General features: G+C 50.8%; 2 protein-coding genes across 2 annotated transcripts; both read right to left on the bottom strand.

The window, feature by feature from the left end:
• Window positions 1–1992: 1992 nt before the first annotated feature.
• Window positions 1993–8570, bottom strand: Krt32 (keratin 32). Its single transcript, XM_005321843.3, has 7 exons — window positions 8088–8570; window positions 7360–7442; window positions 7043–7199; window positions 5573–5734; window positions 5369–5494; window positions 4446–4666; window positions 1993–2122 (listed from the first exon to the last, which is right to left on the bottom strand). Exons 1-7 carry the CDS (start codon window positions 8568–8570, stop codon window positions 1993–1995), a joined length of 1362 nt encoding a protein of 453 aa, XP_005321900.1.
• A 5092-nt stretch (window positions 8571–13662) lies between these two features.
• Window positions 13663–17471, bottom strand: Krt35 (keratin 35). The gene is made up of 7 exons (XM_078042042.1): window positions 17001–17471; window positions 16072–16154; window positions 15715–15871; window positions 15370–15531; window positions 14953–15078; window positions 14270–14490; window positions 13663–14100 (listed from the first exon to the last, which is right to left on the bottom strand). Exons 1-7 carry the CDS (start codon window positions 17469–17471, stop codon window positions 13953–13955), a joined length of 1368 nt encoding a protein of 455 aa, XP_077898168.1. The 3' UTR covers window positions 13663–13952.
• Between the last annotated feature and the right edge of the window lie 933 nt (window positions 17472–18404).

The following is an 18404-nucleotide window of genomic DNA, read 5'->3' as shown; positions in this document are numbered from 1 at the left end:
TCCTACCCACTTTTCATCATTTCTTGGCAAGGCCAGAGGGCAGTTACTTAATATAAACATCATTTCAGCTCATTAGGAAGAGCAGTGTGTTTGGAAAGGGAGGTTCAGAAAGGTACTCATCGCTCTCCTTTCTCTGCCATGGCCAGTCCATTGCCAAGGCAGGTCCTTCACCACATCTCTCAAATTGAGCCCTTAATTTTCCATGGCCACCACCACTGCCTTAGCTGAGGGCCTGTTGGCTTCTCCTGTCGACCATCCATCAGCTCCCTGCCTGCCTCTCAGCCAGCCTGTCTCCACTCCATGCAAGACTTTCTAAGATCCTGCTCTGATCATGTCACCCTTGGGCTCAATCTCCCACTGCCTCCTGGAGGGTCAGGCCCTTCATGGGATTCCTGAGCCCCACCCGCCAAAGTCCAATGCCTTCCTCTATTGGAGCTTTATCCCCATTAGTCTCTCACTCAGGAACCTGCTGCTGCAGCCCCCAGGCCACTCCAGGGCCCCAGAGATGAAGGCCACTCCCCTCCAGACCCCTCAAGCACTCCCTTGTCTTCCCTCCTCATCACTTCAACCTTCCCCCTCCACAGCCCATCTCAAACACTACCAGCTACAAGAAGCCCTTTGAGATCCCCACAGCCAATACTTTCTCCTAAACTTCTTTCTGGATAGGAATTTGGCACGTAGCTCAGTAATTAAAAAAAAAAAAAAAAAAAGTACTACTGTGCAATTAGGCTGGGGTTTAAATCTTTGTCCCTGCATGTAGTCCTGTATATTATTATTCTCCTGGCCTCATTTCCCACCTCTAAAATAGATAAAATGCTGACTTTACATGGCGGTCATGAAAACTACACAGTAATTTTTGTAGGATGCTCAACATGGTATTTGATGACTTTTCTTAATTGCTCAATAAGTGGTAGTGATCATTGTACCTGTTGTGGTTACTATTACTATATGGCCCTTATTGAGGAATGCACTGGTCTTGGCGCCCATTCTAATTATAAGTTTTCTGGATGGTAGGGATCATTTGCATATTTGGGGATCCCTTGCACCCAGCTGTAGTTTGCAAATAGTGAGGACTCTGAATATGAATTGATTGAGCATCTCCGGAGCCTGCAGCTTTCAATTTGAGTTCTAGTTCTACCACTTAGTGTGACTTGGGGCAAGTCTCTTAACCTGTCTGGGTCTCTGGTTCCACGTTTATAAAGTGGAGGAAATCATGGTACTTTATTCATAGATTGTTACCATGATTAAAAGGACACTATTAACTAGGTATCTGGGGACCTATCACCTGGGTTAGCCAGCCTCTAATGCAGAATCTTCAATGAGTAGGCACTCATTGAAGATCTCGCAAATGAGTGAATGACCCCATTGTACCAGCTATAATGAGATTTAGGGGTGGGTTTATTACAATATTATTCTCAATTACAGTAGCTTGGCCTAGGTTTCTGGCATAATTTCTCCCTCTTCTCTTTATTCTTTTATTATTTGGCTCCAGACCGATTGCTTGATTTTAACAGATTCATGGCATGTGAGCCCTTTTAGCCAACACCTCTCAAGCCTCTATGGAAACAGTGAGGGCACAAAAATAAATACAGAATCTGGGCGCATTCCTCTTGAGCCCAATTGAGCAGAAGTGGCCGTGAGCGACAAAGAGAAAAAGATGCACCTGCAGAGCCACTAAATGAGGCTTTATTTGCCAGTTAACTAAGATCGCATGCTCTTTGCAGCGACTTAGACAACCAGAAGCGTCACCAAACAGCACAGCTTGCCCCACGAAATGGAGGAGGCAGTTTTGAAGCGTCGAGGGCAAGGGCGCCCCCTGTGGTATCAGGACGCGTTGCGGGTGGTCCGCTTTCAGGTCCTGCTCTGGGTCATCTCCGCGGGCGGAGGCTGGCCCTGATCCTCTGATGGCCACGAAACGGTGGTCCGGCTCAGCCTGAGAGGCACCAGGCCCCCCAGCTCCGGTCCTTCCAGGATCCACCGCGCTGAGAAACTTTAGTAGCGGCCTGGGGTGCAGGGCGAGCAGGGCACGCAGAAGGTGCGGGGCACCCCGACGGGGCGGGGCACACAGGGTGAGGGCGTGCAAGATTGGCCAGAAGGAGTGGAGCAAGGGTTACAGGGCAGCCTGCGGGAGAAAGCCACAGGGGATTAGGCTTAGTGGAGGGGCCAGCTCAGGAGCGAATCTTGCAGAATCTAGGCAACAGATGCTTCTCAAATGGGACCACTGTATACCTTCTCCACTCAGCTTCCCTTGTCCTACCTCGTCATCGTTTTCTGTGTTACCTCAATAACCTCCTAAGTGATCCCCTCCACCCACTCTTGTTTCTGCTGACTGCTGTCAACTTAGTGGCCAGCCGATCTCCTATAGACACCCACCTAATAATGCCCCTCCCCTGCCTAAGACCTTCAGTAGCTCCCATTTGTGCTTGGGGTGAATTCAGCTCTTTAATAGGACCTCCCTGGTCCTGCTTCTGCCCCTCTCCCCAGCCTCACCTCATGACCCCCGTGCTTTCTAATCTGCAATGCTCTTACCTTCTGCCAGTTTCTTTGTGGTCCAGGCCGCTCAGGCCACAGGACTTTTGTGTCTTGTTGGCTCTTTCTGAAACACTCCTCCTTCTTCTCTCATCTAATCAACTTCTGTTTCTTAGGCACTCAACTCAACTGCCATGTCCTCGAAGCCTTCCCACATCTCTCTGTGTCAAATCCCACAGGGTTACCCATACCTCCTTCCACGGTGATCAGTAACTATTCCATTATGGACTCCCCACACACACAAACCCCACACTAGGCAGTGAGGTCAGAAGCTGTGTACGTGTGCCCACCCTGCATACCTGGCATAGAGTCGGCACTTAATGTGTTGAATAAGAAGAAATAATAAGTGAGTCTGGAATGAATACATGGCAAAAGGAAAGAGAATGATCTCAGAGACTGACAGGCTGGGGCTCAAAACCAGAAACAACACCCTGGATGTTGGGCAGAGACCAAACAGCTCAGAGGCCCAACAGGCAGCCTGAGGGCCACAGACAGCCTGAAGTTTTATAATTTGACTGGCATTCTACTTTTTCAATTTGTTGAAAAAATTTTAAATGTGGATATAACTTAGCATTTTAAAACACCCAAACTGTCAGCTTCCCTTGATGAATCAGAAAATCCATCCATACTAGGTTTGTACCTCACATGGTTGAATGGACCCTGAGGGGACAGCACTGCTTTCCTTCCATGAGACAGGAGCTCCCTGGTTCCCACAATCCCAAATGACCTACATCACACATGTATGTGAATGGTCTCATCCTTGCAAATACCTGACTGTGCAACACTTTCCCAAAAGGAGAAGATTCTAGATGACAGGGCTGGAGGTATAGCTCAGTGACAGTGTTACCTAGCAGGCACTAAGTCCTGGATTTGATCACCCATACCACAAAGGAGGAGGAGGAGGAAGAGGAGGAGGAGGAGGAGGAGGAGGAGGAACAGATTCTGAATGACAGAGAACAATGCTAAATGTAAAAGAAAATGCTGCAGTAGGAATCAGCCCACCAGGTGTCCACAGCCCAGCTGACTCCTGCATCCAGGCAGCCACCAAGTCCTGCTGATCCTGATTGCACAGCATCTGGAGCTAATGCCTCCACTGCCCTGATCAGGCCCTCTCCATTGCTTACCTAGGCCATGGCCAGTGTCCCTGCCTGGTTCCCCATCAGTTCCTCCACAGCTCTCAGGGTGACTTTCCTGAAGAGCAGCTTTGAGCTCTCGTTGACTTGGCCAAGAAACATTTATGAAGCATCTACCATGAGCCAAGTTCAGGAAATGAAAATGCATCTTATTGTCTCCACATTCTAGATGTTTGCCTTCTACTGGGGGAGATGAGCAGGTAAGCAAATTCCATATTAGGAAGGAAAGAAGGAAGGAAGGGAGAGAGGGAGGGAGAGAGACTGGCCTCCTGCTTAGCTATAAAATAACATCCCACACATACCAGTGTGGTCTTGTGGTTGTCCATGAATGGGCTCCATCTGCCATTGATCAATCAGTTTCTGTCTGATTCCAGTCCTGATTCCCACCATAGCTCAATCATGTTAAGGGGATCTGTTGTCCCCTAACATCCTAAAATCTTCTCCTCAATGAGCTCTCCGGGGACTGTCTGCCTGTCCCTTTATCAGATGCAAACAATTTGAGAACAGATGCCTTGTCATCTACACAGCATCCTTCCTAGTACCTGGCACCTGGAAGTAGTTTGTCAACTTGGCATAGAGCAGAATGGTCCCATGAGCCAGTTTCAAGATGGCAGCAGGAACACCATTGCCTGGCTCTCTTGGGAGCATGCCAGCTTCCCAATGTCTTCTTACACCTGACAGGGTTCTAAGCTGATGGTCTCTTAAGGATGAGTCTGGTTGCTTCCTATAACCTCCGCTGACCCACGCCCACGTCCCTATGGAGCCTCTCCAGGGCCTACGTACTTGCTGTCCTCGCTGTCCAGCAGGCCCCGGTAGGTATTGATCTCACACTCCAGCCGAGCCTTGACATCCAGCAGCACCTTGTACTCCTGGTTCTGCCGCTCCAGGTCACAGCGGATGTCGGCCAGCTGGGACTCCACATTGGTGATCATACACTGCATCTGGCCCAGCTGCGAACTGTAGCGGGCCTCCGTCTCGGCCAGTGTATTTTCCAGAGAGCCCCTCTAAGGCAAAAGAAAAGATGTCACCATGAGGGGTGAGCTATTTTACGTGGCCTGGTTCAGAAAGAACCAAGAAGAACCAGGTTTCCCTTGGGTGTTGGTAATGATACCCTTCTCCAGGGAAGCCATTGGCCAAACTGAAGCCCAGAAAGGTCAAGTGGGGTTAGATGACTGGTCAGTGATAGAACCCAAGTCCTAAATCTAATTCTAAATCCCTTTTCCATCTAAAACTCTAGGCTGGCTTCAGGCTTTAGATTGGAGGTTCACCAAGTACCTCTCCTCTGCCATCAGTTAGGACAGTAGTTTTCAACCCTGGCTGCACTTAGAGTCACACAGGAGCCCTTTAGAAATACCTATGTGCAGGCTCTGTCTCCAGCAATTCTCATTCAATTGGTCCAGAGAAGAACCTAGGTATGAGGACAATGGAAATCCCTGTGATGATATTGAGAACCAGGGGTTTAGAGGAGCATACCAAGCAGAGAACAGTGTCAGACAGGGTCCACCTACCCCAGATCTGATCTGGGACATGCCCCTTCTGTCTCTGAGCTGGATCTTGGAAGAAACCTTAGAAGTCAGCTGGGGGAGTGTCCATGGTGGCTGAAATCTGGGTCTCCCCTTCCTCCTTCCTGCAAATCTGAACCTGACTCTCTCAGCACACTGCCCCCATCCAGGGCTAGCAGAGAGGCCCCCAGCAGCAGCACTCACCAGGCTGTGCTGGGCCTGCAGCTCAATCTCCAGCGTGTTCACTGTTCGTCTCAGATCAATGATGTCCGACTGGTAGTTCTGAAGCTGCTCTGAGCTCGTGGCCACCTGCTGGTTAAGTTCCTCCATCTGCAGGGGAGAGAGGAGCAAGCTAGGAGGAGCTTCCCGACACCCAGGAGCCCGGACGCCTGGGAGAGGTGCACCCACCTGCAGGTTGAACCACTCCTCCACGTCCCTGTGGTTGCTCTCCACCATGGTCTCGTACTGGCACCTCATCTCCTCCAGCATCCTGGTCAGGTCCACAGGGGGTGCAGCATCCACCTCGATGTTAAGACGGTCTCCAAGCTGGCATCGGAGGGTATTGACTTCCTGAACAGGCACAAGACCCGGGGCAAGTGTGAAAAATCTCACAACCCAGGGAGACAGGAACAGATCCAACAAAAGATGCTGAAGATCTCAGAGTTAGAGGGGCCCTGGGAGGACTGCGGTCCACCCTGCAGTATCTCAATGATCTTCCAGCTCCAGCTGTGCCCTTCCATGACACTTTCTGACACTTTGGCAGAAGTCAAAAGCAGCAAAAGGGTTCATTTGATCCATTTAGGCTAAAATGGGGAACTCATCCCCCCAAGCTCCCCCATCATCCTCCCAGCCTTGTTCAGTCGGGACAGAGGGCAGCAGGAGCCTGGCTCCACTTGGTTTAAGACCCAAGTTAGGATGGGTACCTCCCCAGGCTTGGTTACCAACGAGAGAAAGTTGTCACTGAGGCTGCTGGAGTGAGTGATAATGCCTCATTAGTGGCTACTTGGTGTGGTTCCCAGCTGTCTGATTGAAGTGGAATGAGTCAGGCGCCCAGGGGTGCTCAGTGAGTACGTGGTGAGGGATTGTTACTTTACACTTACGCCAAAGGAAACCCAGCCAGGACCCAGAGACACTCATTCATTCAAATCCCAAGTCAAGAGGCTGCGAGTCAACCCAGGGAAGGAGGACTAGAGCACCCCAGCTCAGGTGGGCTTCGAAACACACAGGTGCCCAGAGCACACAGGTGCTTGCCCTCCGAGGGCCACCAAAGAGGAAGAAAGAGATTGTAGAGGGTTTTCCTACTGCTTGGGCTTAAGTATATTATATGCAAACAGAAGAGAAAAGAGGGAACAGGGTGGGGACAGGGAAAATAAGAAAACCATTGTAGTTCAACTCTCTCTCAGAAGAAATAGGGGCATCCCCAGGGGTCTAGCCTGGCAGAGAAAGAAAAGCCATTGATGTGAGTTCCAGAATATAACCTGACCCTGGCCAAACTACATCACTCTCCCTCTGGGATGTGGCTCTAAGGACAAAGACGAATGCAGTCACTACAAGTGAGCATTCAGTAGTCACACTGTCCCAAGAATTGCAGCAAAACCGAGCTACGTTTCTGAGCAGCTACCAAGAGGCTGGTCTTTCATGTCCATGACCTGGGTCATATCTATGATCCATGTCATATCCATTAACTCCTCACAATAACCTTGTATGATCGTGTTAGCCCCGTTTTACACATGAGGGGGCTCAGAAAGAGGACATCATCTGGGCAAAGTCACAGAAACAATGTGTGTCAGACCTGGTAGTTTCAACTCACATCTACCCAACCCAGACACCACATTCTTCCCACTCTGCTTCCTCGCCTCAGCTCGACTCTGGCCTCACCTCCTCGTGGTTCCTCTTGAGGGACAGCAGCTCCTCCTTCAGGGACTCCACCTGGGCCTCCAGGTCGGCCCTGCACAGGGTCAGCTCGTCCAGGATCCTGCGCAGGCCATTGATGTCAGCCTCCACCAGCTGCCGCAGGGACAGCTCCGTCTCGTACCTGCACACAGTTGGGGTGTCAGCAGCTGAAGGGCGGAACTGCATACAGAACTCAGGCCAGGCCTCGAACGGCTAGCACTTTCCAACCTTCTGTGAAGCTATTAGAAAGCCACCCCGAGAGGGCTCAGGAAGAGGGGCAGCACTCCCCGGGCCAAACTCACTTGGTCCTGAAGTCATCAGCAGCCAGCTTGGCGTTGTCGATGTGCACAACCATCCTGGCGTTCTCCGCCTTGGTGCACAGAACCTGTGGGCCACACAGAGGGGTCAGTGCAGGATGAGAAGAAAGAAAAAGAACCCAAAGAGCAGAAGCAGAGACCCGACGCGGCAGCCCTTGGCCATCCCCGAGGAAGTCCCTCTACTCTGGAACTCTGGGGAAAATTTAGTGAGGTTTCTTGTCCTTGAGATTTACTTTTTAAATAAATCATCTGGATCTTTATTAACCCCAATGCCCCCATTTCAGATGGGAAATATGGAAGGAAAGAATCTCACTCTGTAGGAACTCATTCTCCTGAGAGTCAGAAGGATCCTGGATATTTTACTGAAAGACCAATCTGTGCCAGGGACTATTGCAAGCATTTGACCTGCATTGTCTCATTGAATCCTCTTGACGACCCCATTAGATAAGGAGCACTGTTATCCCCATCTTACAGATGAGGAAACTGAGTCCTGGAGAAAGGAAGAGACCTCCCAAAGTCATGCAATGAGTCAATGGTAAAGCTAAGACTAGATTCCTACATTAAGGGCTGAGTGCATAAATGATGAGATAATCTGATGCCCTAGGGAGGTCTCTTTTCCCTGAACATAGCTTACTAAATTAATGCGATTGAAATCTGGAGTGCCGGCTATTCAGGACGCCTCCCCAGCGAGTCTGTTCACCACCTGACCTCACCTTCTGTTGGAGTTCCTCGATGATCTTGAAATAAGACTGATAGTCAGGACACAGGGTGAGCACCTGGGACTGGCTGGCCTCTTGGATCTTGCTCTCCAGGCTAGCGTTCTCCCTCTCCAGCTGACGCACCTTCTCCAGATAGCTGGCCAGGCGGTCATTCAGGGCCTGCATGATCTCCTTCTCATTGCTGTTGAAGGAGCCCTCATAGTACCAGCCATAGGTACCCATGGAGCTGGAGATGCCACCGGCCGGCCAGCAGCTGCTGGGCCTGCAGGAGCTGGGCAGGAAGGTCTTGGAGAGGCAGCTGGCTGGCCGGTAGTTGGGAGGCATGCAGATGGAAGGCAGGCTCTGCACGGGCTGGCACACATACCCCAGGCACAGCTCGGGCCTGCAGCTCATGCTGCTTGAGCAGACGGAGGAAGGCCGAGGGCAGCCCTTGACAGAAGCTGGCGAGGTATTGGTGACACAGCAGTTGGATGTCATGTTGGGGAGGCCCTTCCTCCTCGGCTGCAGCTGCCCTGATGTCTACAGGCGAACCTCCCACTGGAACCTCTTTTATACCCTTGGAGTGAGGGGGCTCACGCTAGAAAGTCGTCCTGGGGGATGTTGATGTTACACTCGGGTCCAGAGGAAGCTGCTAATTAATTTGTAATCTGGTTTCCAATAAGGACTTCCTGTCCTCATAAAAGACACCAAACTTGTCATTTGGCTAAAGCAGGACTCTGGGCTCCTATCATTGATAACCAGGGGAAAGCTTCAGGACACCATCTTCAAAGAATCCGCTCCAGGCCTGGGCCTTCATTAACAGGGTGTGGCAGCCAGGGACCGCCACAGCCAGGCCCTGGGTCACTATTGGCCTTGCCGGGTGCGCCCCCACCTGTACCTGCCCTGAGGAAGTCTGCAGGGCTGGTGGAGAGGCTGCTGCCCCTTTTAATGAGAGCATTATTCCCTATGGGAAGAGGCCTGGCCCCTTAATGAGGAAATGTGTGGGTGACAGAAGTTGCACCGATACTGGCAGTGGCATAAATCTAGGGACACAGGAAAGTGTGTGACCCTCTGAGGCTTTCAAACATGTATTAGCTCCCACTAAGGGGAAGAAAATAGTATCAAGGAAGGAGAGAATGGACTTAAGACTCATTAAGAAAGCCTAAGAATCCAGGTCATCTTTTCACTGGAGACAGGGAGGCGTGGGGAAAAGCAGGTCAATGTTATGTCCAGGAGGCAGATGCTCTCCCCTGACCATGTCCCTCTACTCAGGGATTGCGGTGCCCTGTACAGAGTTACCAAGCATTTGAATCTGGACTGTTGAACAGATTGAGGTCAAACAGGTTGGAACCAGCTCTGCTTTTACTTTCTGCGAGGGCTCCCTTCAGGATCCCAGAGAACAGAAGCAGTGGGAATCAGCCCCTTTGAGAAAGGACACTCTGCAGCCCTGGGATGAGCCAAGCCAGAAGACCAGGAGCAGGTGTCCCAGTTAACAGGGACCTGGGGCATCCCTGTAAGGCAACTTGCTGTACCAGAGGTTTTCTGTCCTCTGTAGACCCCAGGAGCTCACAGAACGCGTGTGTTTAATATGTGTGTGTTGTAGAGCTGCAGCTTTTATTCGCTCTCTTCCCAATATCGCGTTGGGGTATAAGCATTCTTTTTCATATATTCCAGACATGGTGGTCAAAGGGCCAGCCAGCCCTTTCATTGCTGAAGAAAAGTCAAAATAGAGAAGCCGTCTTCTGGCTTGTTCTGTGGCCTTGAGAAAGTCAGTGTGCCTCCCTGGGCCTCAGTTGCTTCATGCAAATGGGGAGGGTTTGATTGAATAGTATCTCAGCTTGATTTCCTATGACAAGCATAACCCCACTGCCCTTGTCTGAATGAACTGTTTAGAGAAGCCAGTGGTGTCAGACAGAAGGAGGTGGGATGGCAATGTCAAGTACACGGGATGAGACCTCAGGCCACGCTTCCAAATCATAACCAGTGATATTGAATGAATACCACTGCCAGGCTCTGTGCTGGGTTCTTGAGATTCATGAAGAACATTCATAAATATTCTTATAATAAAGTGTAGCAGTAGCTCTCAAAGTAGAGTCCCCAGTTCAGCAGCATCGACATCACTCAGGAACATACCAAAAATGCAATTTTTCAAGACCACTGTAAGACCTATTGAATCAGAAACTTGGAGAATAAGATCCAGCAACCTCTACCCAACAAGACCTCTGTGTAGTTTTGGGAATCACTGAGGTAGAGAAGCATATGTATCTTAACAGCAGCCACCAGAATTCCTCTTGCAGAAGAAAACGGTCTTTACTTTAAAACAATACCTTTATGTTGATAATTTCTTGGGATAGTTGGGACCCCCCACATGCCATGATTTGGCAGTAAGATATCAGATGGAGAAAGGAGAGAAGAATTTGAAGTTCCTGGGGGCAAACATGGAAGGGAAGGATGAGGAGAAGAGAAAAACAGGAGTTAGGTGTAGAGAGAGACATCAGGGAGGGAGAGAGAGAATGTCAAGTTTGACCTCACAGCCCCTAGGAAATCTTCAGCAAACTCCACTCCGTTCAAATGCTTGGCATTATGAAGGATGGACCAAAAAAAGCAAACAATTGAAACAGTAAAAGAGAGAAATGAGACAGAAACAACACAGAATCCAAAACTATATTTTTTAAAAATAATAATCTCAGAGATGGGTGTAACAGTTACATACAGGAAACCAGAACTGGATGCTATAAAAGAAGAATAGAGAACAAAAAGTTTCTTTGGAAATAAAAATATGATAACTTAAACTTATAATTCATTTTAAATATTTGTTATTAGAGGGAAAAAAATAATTGAGGAATACCCCCAAACTGTCGTAGAGATCAGAACTGATAGGGCTAAGGTCTAGGTCAAGCCTATACTCCAAGTTGAATTGCTAAAACCCCTTTTTCCTCCTGAAGGAGCTCTGTACGTTATCATCACCTGGAGAACCTTCAAAAATTCCAATACTGGGCCATATGAAAGAACAACTAAGTCAGAATTTCTGGGGAACAGAGTAGGCATGGGTTTGGTTTTGTCTTGTCAAGCTTTCTAGGTCATCCCAATGTGCAGACAAGGCTGAGAACATCTGGATAAATAGAAACAGTATTATAATTAAAAAGCACAAGCAAATGAAGTAAGTAATAATTAGAGGCAGGATTACATGTGATCTGGTTAACGCCATCTGGAAGGGAACTATTATAAGCTTGGAAGGGACTTGTGCCACGAAGAGTGCTATAAAGAGGAGGAATGGGACATACAAAACAGAATTCACTAGAGCCATGTGCTCAAGAGAGCATCTGGTACTGCTGACCATGACTTCCCCCACGACTGGTCAGAGTTGGAATTAAATAATAAATTATACAGCCGTCTATTCACTTTAGCTAGTCTGCTTTGTCCTGGGCATCACGGCCTTGAAGGAAACCTAAGAAATGAAATCCCAGATAGAGGAGAGTACATGTCACTCCCAGCGCAAGCCAGGCATCCAAGAGTCAATGTGAACTAGTTTCCAGGTGCCCATCGCATGCTCAGCAAAGTATTAGGGACTTTACAACACAGTGTCACCTTCGCACTTTTTCCCAAGAGGAAACTGATACTCAGAAAAGGGGCTGTGACCTGCTAGCATTCCCTTATGCAGTTGGTGGTAGGGCTGGGATTTGAACCCACATCAACCTGACTCCATGTTCTTGGCCCAGATTTTCTTTATGCTTATTTCACGGCCTCCTCCTACCACGGAGGTGGAAAGGAAAGAAGTAGTAAGCAGGTGTCCTTCTTGTCCCATCCCAAGGCCTCCCTCCCACATCGACCCATCCTGCCCCTCGTCCTAACCACTGCCTGCCACACATTGGTGGTCTGTAAGGGTTTGTTGGATGAAGTGAATGATTCTGAGACCATCACCGGCCATGGGCACCTGACCCTCAGCAAAATCTGCCGAGGTGTTCCAAGGTGACTGGAACTTGAGTGGAGGTTCAGGTTGCCATGAGCTAGGTGGTGGAGACCAAAGGCCCAGGCCCTCCTATACACAGGGACAGGAAAGGGACAGAATCTATGATGAAATCAGGTTGAAATATACAGACACCCTGACCTGGCAGGCCTGGGGCCTGCATGGGTCGGGCAGCATTTACCAACCTGTTCACCCTGGCACTGTCAGAGCCCTCTTAACATCACTGAAGTCTCCCAGCAGGAGCCTTTGGCATCTTGGAGAGCAGAGGGCTGACTCGGAACAACCTGCCCTCCTTTCTAGCATTGAAAGTGCTGCCTTGACCCTGTCCCTTTCCCTCTGGGACTGCTGGAACTCAGTACTCGCTTGGTCTGTTTGGGGCGGACATTCTGAACACAGTGAGAGCCCTCCATCTTAGGCGCCTGGTGTTAGCACAAAGAGACGGGGCCCAACACAGATTTCACAAACCAGCTGGAAGTCTTTATTCAGGAATGGAGTCATGGTTCTGATGGACCCACTCCCCTGGTGGAAAATGAGCCACTGAACGAAGGAGGGGACTGGGCGTATGTAGGTTATACTGAGAGGTGACTTAATTAATGACAGAGCGTGTCTAACGGAGGGTCCAGGGTCAGCAGTCTGTGGGCCAGATGAAGAGTCTGGCGTCAGCAATCAGTAGACCAGATGAAGGGTCTGGGGTCAGTGGTCAGTACTTATCTCTTCCCTCCGGGGTCTCATTGCACTGTCATTGAGAAAGAATTTGCTCTGGGAAGGGTCAATACTTTGGCTCCTTCCTAGAGACTGCCAGTCTAGGCTTGGATGGTTATCTCCTCCCCAGGGCTTGTCTTGTCACTAGGAAAGAGTGTATTGGAAAGGATCAATGCTATCAGGTAGGTATGGCCATCTTTTTCACTCCCTTTTCTGAGGCCTCAATAGCTAGGGGTTTGACATTTCCCATCTCTAATATCTGGAGCTCTCTTGCCCATGCACCTGGTCATAGGACTTGTCAGATGCTGAGATCCCACAAGAGGAAGCATGAGTCTCCCAAGGGCAAGAACTTCTGAGCTGTAGCAGGCTCTGAGCCACTGGCAGGCCCACTCTCTGTCTTCTGAACATGATGGGAAGGAGAATATTAAGGAGGTTTACCCATCTAGCAGGGCTTTATGAAAGGCTGCAAGGGAAGAAGGTGTTTGTACCCTCTAAAGTACCACGAGCATGTGATACTATATCATAGCTTTTATGAGGAGCCACAGACATGAAGCTAATAAAGTGGCCCGAAATGCTTTCTATCTCACTGATCTCTTAGCATACAGGGTGGCCATGGATGCTAAGAGGCATAGCAGGCGAGGTCTGGTAAACCTGTCACCGCACTGGAATCTTGGGAAAAGGTCTTCATCAGAGAAGTCAAGCGGAACATCTCACTGTGGCCTCTACCCTTCCTGATCAGAGGCCCAAGGACCCTGTCATCCCCAGGGTCACTCTTGGTCAAGCATTCTGGTATTCATCTACCCAGAGGTTACCCCTGGATCCAGCAGGAACACAAACGAACATAGAAATGATATGAATCAGGCATCCAGAGCCAGAGCAAACGAGCTTTATTGTTCCACCAATAGAAACCTTGTATTGCATTTCAGAACCTACTGGAACACACCAGAAAGAAAGCCCAACCCAACACACCAGAAAGAAAGTCTCTGTTCCCTGAGAACAGAGATGCTGGCGCCCATTGAAATGATGAGGAGTTAAGGCCTTGGGGGCAGCCAGCCTTACTGACAGGCTCTGAGAAACTCAAAGGCATGTGTTTGCAGTGAGCCCTCTCAGAGCCTCTGTGTGCAGAGAGGGGATTGGGCTGTAAGAGTTAGGAGTGAGTATAGGGGCCATGTCCAAGTGACAATGACCTTGGCCTTCTGGGTCAGAAGTTCTCAGAACCGACCCCCTGGGCAGGGCACACAAACAGGGCGGGGGCTGCAGGTCATGCGGGCTATGCCTGGACCACAGGAGGCTGCAGGAAGGCAGGGGAAGCTTGACTTGGAGGATGAGCAGTCAGAGGCACACGGGTTGCAGGGGAGCCTAGGAGACAGAAAAGAGGTAACTTGGATCTTCCAGTTGCTGTTGGAAGGCATCTTAATAACCCAGGACTCCCGACTCTGAGTGTTGTGCTCCTCCCAGTCACCATGTTATCTCCCCAAAACTTTGGAGACGGCATTCAGAAGACAAGAGAACACACGGTGGCACTCACTTGCTGTCCTCGCTCTCCAGCAGGCCCCGGTATGTGTTGATCTCACACTCCAGCCGGGCCCGGACGTCCAGCAGCACCTGGTACTCTTGGTTCTGACGCTCCAGGTCAGCCCGGATCTCGGCCAGCTGGGACTCCACGTTGCTGATCATGCACTGCATCTGGGACAGCTGGGAGCTGTAGCGGGCCTCTGTCTCTGCCAGGGTGGAGTCCAAAGCATCTCTCTGGGTGGTCAAGGGTTATGGAAGGAGGAACAAATTTAGAGGCCAGAGAAAGTACAAGTGAGACCTCAAAATCCAAGAGTGGAAGCTAGAGAATTATTTGAGCCAGGATGAACCACCATCAGACATCTCATTTGAGATGAGCCAACCAGCCCCCGTAGCCTGCAGATCCAGATTATCTCCTGATTAATAGCATCTCTGAGTAACTGATAATATGTCAAGATGGATGTGATTACATAAATAGAGGAGCTACTGCCTGGACATATGGCTTGCTCCAGGCCTCTTGTCCCATACCACTGGGGCATTTATGATTGGGTCCTGGCCCTCATTCTTCTCCTCTGCAAGAGAAGCCTGATGCTCAAGAACTTGAACCCCTGGAGCCTGCCCATGTGATCAGAGTATGGAGCAGCAGGGCTGTGGGCTTCCAGGCCTCATCCAGCAGCCCGCCCCCACCTTCGGGCTCACCATGCTCTGCTGGGCCTGCAGTTCAATCTCCAAGGAGTTGACCGTGCGTCTCAGCTCAATGATCTCTGCCTGACAGGACTGCAGCTGCTCTGAGCTGGACACCACCTGCTGGTTCAGCTCCTCCGTCTGAAACATACATACACACAGGACTGGTTAGGAGCCTTCTGGGGACTCAGCTTCAAAGGTCTCCAGAGGCCAATTAGAATCATCAGTCAAGAAGGACCTTCCAAATCACCCAGTCCGACATATTCCTTTTATCCATGCTATTTAGAGGACAGCCACATGCCCAAGGTTGCACAGTGAGGTTAGAACAGAACTGAGACACTCACATTCAGGTTTCTTGACTCCCAACCTCAGAGCCACTTCTGTGTGGCCTGACATGTGCCGCTGTTGCACTGATTGTTTCCAGGTACCTACCTGGGTGTCAAACCAGTCTTCAGCATCCCGGCGGTTATTCTCCACCAGAGTCTCGTACTGGCACCGCATCTCATCCAGAACACGGTTCAGGTCCACAGGTGGAGCAGCATCCACCTCGACATTGAGCCGGTCGCCAAGCTGGCAGCGCAGTGAGTTCACTTCCTGTGGCACAGACCAGGGTCAGCACTAACTTTCCCAGTTGGCTGCCTCCCCCATGCTCACCTCCTCCCCCATGCTCACCTCCTCCCCCATGTTCACCTTCCCCCCATGCTCACCTCCTCTCCCATGCTCACCTCCTCCCCCATGTTCACCTTCCCCCCATGCTTGCCTCTTCCCCATGCTCACCTCCTCGTGGTTCTTCTTGAGGCAGAGCAGTTCCTCTTTCAGGGACTCCACCTGTGCCTCCAGGTCAGCCTTGCACAAGGTCAGATCATCCAAGATCCTGCGCAGGCCATTGATGTCAGCCTCCACCAGCTGCCGCAGGGACACTTCTGTCTCATACCTGCAGGCATAGAACAGGGCATCTGTAGCTCCACTTTTTTTTTTTTTTTGCTTTCAAAGTCAGGTGCCACCATACACTGCCCTGGTGCTATGAGACCTGCTTTTGTGCCTTGGTGACTGAATGCAGCTAAAACTCTGAGTCCAGGCATCACCCAGGTCCAAGTCTACCAGTGCCTCTCAAGGGTGGGCAGGTCCACTTACTTGGTCCTGAAGTCGTCGGCAGCCAGCTTGGCGTTGTCAATCTGCACCACCAGCCGGGCATTCTCTGCCTTGCTGCAGAGAGTCTGGGGATAGAAAGGAGCAACTTCAGTACAAGAGAGGACCTTCTGCTAGTGGGAACCCCCCAAGGCAGGCAGAGGGGTGGGGAGGGTCCCTCTGGACAGAAACAGTTGTCCATCCTGGACTCCTGGTAGCGGTACTCCTTGAGGGTTCGTGGGAGGCAGTAGGGACTGGACTGTGGAACCTCTACGATCCCTCCCATGCAGCGGGTCTGTGGTATGTAGCCCAAGGCTAGAGAGAAGGGCACGGGCGTGCTTCAGGAAAGGCTGGGCACGGTAGAACGAGGCTTCCCCCTGCCTTCCTGTCTTCCTGTCTCCCAGGACTGCTGGGGACCCAAAGTAGGCCATTGCCTACAGTGTACCCTGTGATTCTCTGGCCATAGACTGTCCTTCTCAGAATCCAGCTGTGACTCTCAAGGGATGTAGACAAGGCAAGAAGGAAACTTTTCTGACAGGTGTTTTCTTCCCTGAGTTACTTATGGGAAACCTGATCTACACTCACCGCATCAGGTTCAATCCCTTCATCTTAAAATAAGTGAAGAAATTAAAAAATCAGAGAAATGGACAATGGTGCCAAAGGTCACCCATCAGTTAATTCATATACTCTTTGTTCATCATGACCCAGAGGGCACTAATGGCCATCTGGGTCAATTAACCAGCCAAAGCCTGGTTAACTGACAGTGTTCTCCTCTGTTTAATGGGCTAATGATACCTCCCTCAGTAATTACTGGTAGAAACATGCTTCTTAACCTCCCAGGTGCCCTAGGGCCACCATCACACATGTTCCGGCTGCTAGTCTGAGTCTAATGCCACCAGGCTCCCGGGTAGCCACTGCCACACGGAACCTCTCACCTTCTTCTGGAGCTCCTCTATGGTCCGGAAGTAGGACTGGTAGTCGGGGCACATGTAGGGCACCTGCTGCTCACACCACTCCCGAATGCGGCTCTCCAGGCTGGCGTTCTCCTGCTCCAGCTGGCGCACCTTCTCCAGGTAGCTGGCCAGCCGGTCGTTCAGGGACTGCATGGTCTCCTTCTCGTTGCCAGTGAGGATTCCCTCCCCAAACCAGCCCCCACCCATGCTGTAGCTGGCGGCAAAGCCTCCAGTGGGGAGGCAGAGAGCAGGGAGGCCACCAGAAGCCCTGGAGCTGCTTCTGCCCAGCCCGGCCGTGCACACAGAGAAACTTCGGGCCCCCCGGGAGAGACTCGGGAGTTTGCAAGAGCTGCTGGAATAGATGGTGGATACACGACTGGAGCCCCCTCCGGTCCCTCCTGGGCTCTTGAGGGATCCCGAGGAGAAGCTGGCCTTGAGGCATTTGGAAGCCATGGCCACAGGAACCCGGATGCAAGTGGTAGATCCCTAAGACCAGACACCCCGATGTGAAGAAGCAGCTCCGCAGCCGGGATTTATACCTCCGCCCCAGTGGGTGTTGGTTGGCCCTTACAAAGTGTTTTCTCCTCATTAAAGTTAATACCACTTTCTATTGAAACCCCTCATTAACCTGTTATTTAGTCTTCCGTGAATATTTCCCGGCCTTGTAAAATAGGAGTCCCGTTGAACTGGTGGCTACACGGAGACTCACCCCCACCATCCCATGTCCCTGGGAAGACCAAGGCTCCGTCAGTTCTTCAAAGGGACCTGTCATCAGAGCCCAGACCTCAGCCTCCTCGTTAAACAGGCGTGGGAGTCCAGCCACCGCCTTCACCTCTGTAGCTTTGTCTCCTTTTATGGGCTGGCTCCGATGAAGAGCAGGCCTGCACACTGCAGGAAGATAAGGCAGAAATAGGGGGCTCTTGAACTGGCCCAGAAGATCTGGCCAGGGTCACCAACTCTTCCTGTTTCCGCCGGGCTGTTCTGGTTTTCATTTAATGTAAGGACAACCAGTCACCCTCCATTCAGTAGAACCTTGGTAGATGCAGCCCTACTCCCTCCCTGGCCAGGCTACGTAGCTCAGTTCCAGACTAGAATACAAGCCATCAGGCATCTGTCCATGACACCACCCAGAGCCTTGGCTAGAAGGGCTTGTCTTCTTTGGTCCTGGGTAGAAAATGGAGGTTTTCCCTTCTGGTTGCCTGAATGGAGGGAAAAGGTAGGTCCTTGAATCCCAGGCCCCCATAGCAAGCACCAAGAACCTGGCCTTGCCGTTTTCACTCTGCTGCACGACTTGGCCCGAAAGAGAGGAGAGGGACAGCAGATCTGGAGATGAGACCTCGTCAGATGACCCTGTGGGACTTGTCTTCTGAACTGCACTGAGGATTG

The sequence above is a fragment of the Ictidomys tridecemlineatus genome, chromosome 3, assembly GCF_052094955.1.
Source record: "Ictidomys tridecemlineatus isolate mIctTri1 chromosome 3, mIctTri1.hap1, whole genome shotgun sequence".
In the NCBI taxonomy this organism is placed as follows: Eukaryota; Metazoa; Chordata; class Mammalia; order Rodentia; family Sciuridae; genus Ictidomys; species Ictidomys tridecemlineatus.
The sequence above is the reverse complement of the archived record's forward strand: the minus strand, read 5'-3'. Positions and strand labels throughout refer to the sequence as shown.